Genomic DNA, 4,656 nt, shown 5'->3' with positions numbered 1-4,656 from the left:
CAGTCATGAGGAGCCAGAGGCCCTAAGCAGCAGTCTGCGGTGACTAAGTGAAGAGCATCTCTGACACCAGCAGGGGTCCATCATGTTTCTCAAATAGCAGCTGAGGCAACAGCCTGAGGCATCCCAACCATGAGGCCCATGCAGGCGACACTCCCCTATCAGCTGGCTGCCATCCAGACCAAATTTGTGCTGATTGGTTGGCGAGGAGTTCCACTAACTTTTCATTGGCTGTTTGAGGGACCATATGACAGCATATGCAAATTGTCTCTATGTGGCAGTTGAAATCCCAGAGTGCTGAGCAAACCCGAGCACTGAAAGGCAGGAAGAGCAAGAGAGAGGTGGAAGAAAAGGAGGCGTGACGGCAGCATGCGCTTATAGAACAAGCTGTTCTGCAGAGAGAAGTCAAAAGGACAGAAAGATTTTCTAAAAGATCTTTTCTCCTTGAAGCCGTTCATTTCTTTATTCCATGAGTGCTGCAAGGTAAGAATCAGAAAGAGTTTTACAAAAGTGATGTATGACATGCTGAAATGTAAAATTGAAGATCTGTATCGTTTTTAGGTCTTCATGTTTAAATTGAATCTGCATAGTTGAACTATGGTTTTTAGATAGGGACATTTTGTGTAGAAATTGTAAAGTTTTGGCATCTTGCTGATTGCAGAAGTAACATGTTACATCCCAGCAGAACTTTCTAAAAGTCAGAAAAAGTGAAGCTGCTGTTCTAATTTCTTTCCCCTGTCTTTCTTTTCCACCTCAAATTTCTTTCTCTCTCCCTCCCTCTCACCTCGCACTGTCTCTTCCCCTCTCCCTCCCTCAGCGTGCTCAGGTCTTTCAGTCCATCAGCAATGCCGGGCCCAGTAATGCCGATGGACGTGGCGATGAGATTCTACATCAGCCACTCTCCGCCTCCTCTGCGAGGTTTCCTCAGCTCCTATGAGGAGCTCCAGAGGACCAGGAACCGGGTCAACCAGACCACTAGCCACAACCAGCAGCTCTACAAGCCCCTGAGGCCCTGCCTCAGCAACCAGCAGAAAGCAGTGGACGATGGAGGCTGTGTGGGCTGGAACACCAACAAGGCCGGCAAGAAGAAGGTGGTGTTCGCAGACACGAAGGGAATGTCACTCACTGCCATCCACGTCTTCTCCAAGTTTGACGACGAGCCATATCAAAACAAGCGTCGCGGAATCAGCGAGGAGCTGCAGTTTGACATGACAGACCTGGAAACAGCCACAATGGATCTAAAGATAAGCGCGGTGCGCAGCCTGGTGCTGGACTTTAAACAGCCCTCAGCTGACTACCTGGATTTCCGGAACCGCCTGATTCAGAATTCGGTCTGCTTGGAGAACTGCTCGCTGCAGGAACGATCACTAACCGGCACCGTCAAGGTCCGGAACATGGGGTTTGAGAAGTCGGTGCAGTTGCGCGCCACCTTCGACTCATGGGCCACCTTCACTGACGTTGACTGCACCTTCATGAACAACGTCTACGGCTGTCAGGATTCTGACACCTTTGCATTCGTGCTGGAGCTGCCCACATACATCCCACCTCCGAACCGTGTCGAGTTCTGCATCTGCTACAAAGCCCAGGGCCAGACCTTCTGGGACAATAACGACGGCAAGAACTACGTCCTCAAGCACGTCGGCTGGAACGGAGAGGACCTGAACAATGCGGCGCCCCTAACTTCTGTTGAGCAGAAGAAGCCGTCCGAGCACAAAAACGGGGGTGTGAAAGTGCTGGAGATGGAGTTCGATCAGTTCGGCAGCCCTCGCATGTCAAGCGGACTCTTTCCCGGCTGGCAGAGTTGGGGTCAGATCGATAACACTGTGCCTTATTGGTGAAACCATCCGAATGTTTGCTGAAATGGCATTGAAACGAGATAACAGACACTGACGGGGCATTCAGTGCAAATCCAGCTTCGGGTTTGAGCTTAGACTGGCTTTCAGCCAGACAGTAAACTGAAGCAAACAAGCTCTGCTTTTTTAGCAGAGGCGGTGTACAAACCAGACAGAAACCGAACTGTAAAGTGCTCAACTGACCTGCTTTTTGCTGTATCCTGGTCATTCGGCCTGAGAGACCTAATGACCTGTGGTTGGAGGATGAGGGATAAATAGAAAAAAATTTATCATGTTTCACATATTCCTCTTTTGTAAAATATTAATGTGCCTTCTCAGAGTGCCTGCCCACTAAAATACAGAGTATTTGTACAGCCCACAACAAATAGGGCCTGATATCTTGGTTAAATATGCACTGATTAAGACGTCCTACTCAATGTGATGTCTGTAAACGGAAGAAGTGGGAATGGAGCTGATTAAGTCCTTCATATTGAAGGGAAAGTGTGGGGAGTGCATGGCGACAAAATGCTTCTCTAGAGAAACTCAGCTGATTTATACCTAATGAAAAATGCACACTAAACTCTTGCACCCTATAATGAGCAAATAATTAAGCGTTATTCAAAATGGCCTTAATTTCAGATTTTGAGTCATGCAGCCCTTTCTTTCCCTCCATGTAAATTGCACATTTCCGATGACAAAATGTTTTGATGATGTAATGTTGAGGTGAGTTTGTTGCGAAGCCGAGCTGCTATAACAACAGAGGTGTCACAAGAGAGAGACTCTGCACGTGATTGGTTGTCTCGAACAGGGAAGATGTTGGGAAATTTCGGTGGTTATAGTATGTTGAGAATGATCGAAGATCGAATGTGTGTATCTGCTTGTTTTAACAAGTGCAATTCTGTAATGAGTGTACAGTATGTGTGGCTGGAATTAAGATTTTTCTTTTATGAAAGAATCTATTTTTTTTCCTCACTGTGAAGAAAGGTCTGTGCCCCAGCATTTTGTATAACTTGAAGGTGTGAGTCCTGTACTTCTCAATCAGAAATAAATTTCTATATTTGTGTTAAAATATTCATGACTTCCGACACTTTTGTTATGAAAGTTTTTGGTTGTTTTTGCACACTATGATGTTTGAATTCATTTTTAAAGAAAAACGAATCAGGAAAAACCTATTCCGTGTTATAGCGCATGTGCTTAGATATTTAAAAATATTTATTATACACATACAATGATAATCACACACACAAAACAAAATCCAGAAAAATTGTCATTTTAATTTCCTTTTCAGTATTTTTTATCAGTTATTTATACATTTCTTGCTTCTTTTTTTAACTTAGAGTCTTTTACAAAGTACAAATAATTTTTTCATATGAAAACACAAAATATGATTTCAGTGAAATGCTGGTAAAAGCTCCAGCTCAATTTGTATATTAAAAACAGCACATAAATGTGGATATGAATAAAATGACAGATAGTTGTCGAAATTTAATCAGTTTACCAGTATAAAAGTTAAAAACACAACAGGTCCATTCGAACTGTGACTAAAACATAACAACAAACCAACAAGTTATTCACGATTATTGCTGCTCTTAGAGGTTTATTACATAAGTGATGTTTGTAAACATTAGAGCAAACTTGTGTTTACAAACATCAGAGTTACATCAATAATTTATGCATGTTAATAAATAATCAGTGGGAGGAGCCTTTACTTAGCTGAACAAAAAAAAAGGCTTTTATTTGAGAACAGCTGTTATACAAAGACTTTACAAGACTTTATTTATGCATTTCCTGTTTTTATGTGTTATTTTATATATAATACATAATTAACGCAACTACTAGTGGTTTTACTTTTGATTTTGATCCAGTAAGTTTATTACAAAATAAACACCCCCTCCATCTTTTTCACAATAAAAGCATTACAGATGTTTAGGGTGGAAGCGTAATGCATTACCTTTCCCTGAGAGCTTTTATTTTGAAACATACAAAGAAAACAGTGATTTTCAGTAAGAGCCTGAAATTGAAAAATAAATAAATAAATCTACAAATTCAAAAAAATGGAATTTTAATGATTTTATATATAGAGTTTTTTAATCCCCTCCTTTTTAAAAAGTAATTTTCAGGGCATGTTCTTGTCACCTTTTTCTAATTTCTCGCAATTTTTGGCAGTTTCTGTTTGCCTTTCGCCCCCATTTTATTTAAAAGAAATCAAATCAATATGCTTGGGTTTCATAGGCTTAAATAGCTTCTGTAGTGCAAAAAAAACAGATGTCCATTCAGGTTTCACAGAGTTAAAAACACACAAAAAAAAACTCACAACAGTGTGACCAGTCATCAGTAGGTCAGTTCAGAGTTAACCTGAACAATGCACTCAAGCATGCTAGAGCCACCAACACAACCATTAATAAGAAAAAAAAATCTTGCACATGCAAAAATCCTGATTCTCCATGCAAATGTATTGTGCACACACAATCTGACTCATGCATTTCGAAGTTATGACCTGCAAAGCTTCCCTTAATTTACAAAAACCCTTAAATTAATAATTAGTTGACTTCAACATACAGACTCCACAGTTGAAACACACTTTACTGGAAAGTTATCACAATAATGCAAAACCCTCTGTTTACTGTACATTTGGAGCGAGGACGAGAGCAGAAGCCTCAGTTGCCTGCAGCAGTTTTTCTTTGCTTCCTCAGACTCATTTCAATTGTGCATGCTGCTGACCATGCTGGATTCATATTCAGCAGGAAGAATGCTCACTCCCTTTCTTTGGCATGCACAAAGGAAACCCTCCGGCTGAACTGGGATGACCCTCTGAAGCCTGAAAATT

General features: G+C 41.3%; 1 protein-coding gene across 1 annotated transcript; it reads left to right on the top strand.

The window, feature by feature from the left end:
• Nucleotides 1-292: 292 nt before the first annotated feature.
• LOC121954512 (protein phosphatase 1 regulatory subunit 3C-B-like) lies at nt 293-2,900 on the top strand. The gene is made up of 2 exons (XM_042502056.2): nt 293-480; nt 815-2,900. The coding sequence occupies exons 1-2, from the start codon at nt 467-469 to the stop codon at nt 1,833-1,835; spliced, it is 1,035 nt and encodes a 344-aa protein (XP_042357990.2). The 5' UTR covers nt 293-466; the 3' UTR covers nt 1,836-2,900.
• Nucleotides 2,901-4,656: the final 1,756 nt, after the last annotated feature.

This window comes from Plectropomus leopardus, chromosome 13 (genome assembly GCF_026936395.1).
Source record: "Plectropomus leopardus strain MGB_pleo_1.0 chromosome 13, ASM2693639v1, whole genome shotgun sequence".
Taxonomy (NCBI): domain Eukaryota; kingdom Metazoa; phylum Chordata; class Actinopteri; order Perciformes; family Serranidae; genus Plectropomus; species Plectropomus leopardus.
The sequence above is the reverse complement of the archived record's forward strand: the minus strand, read 5'-3'. Positions and strand labels throughout refer to the sequence as shown.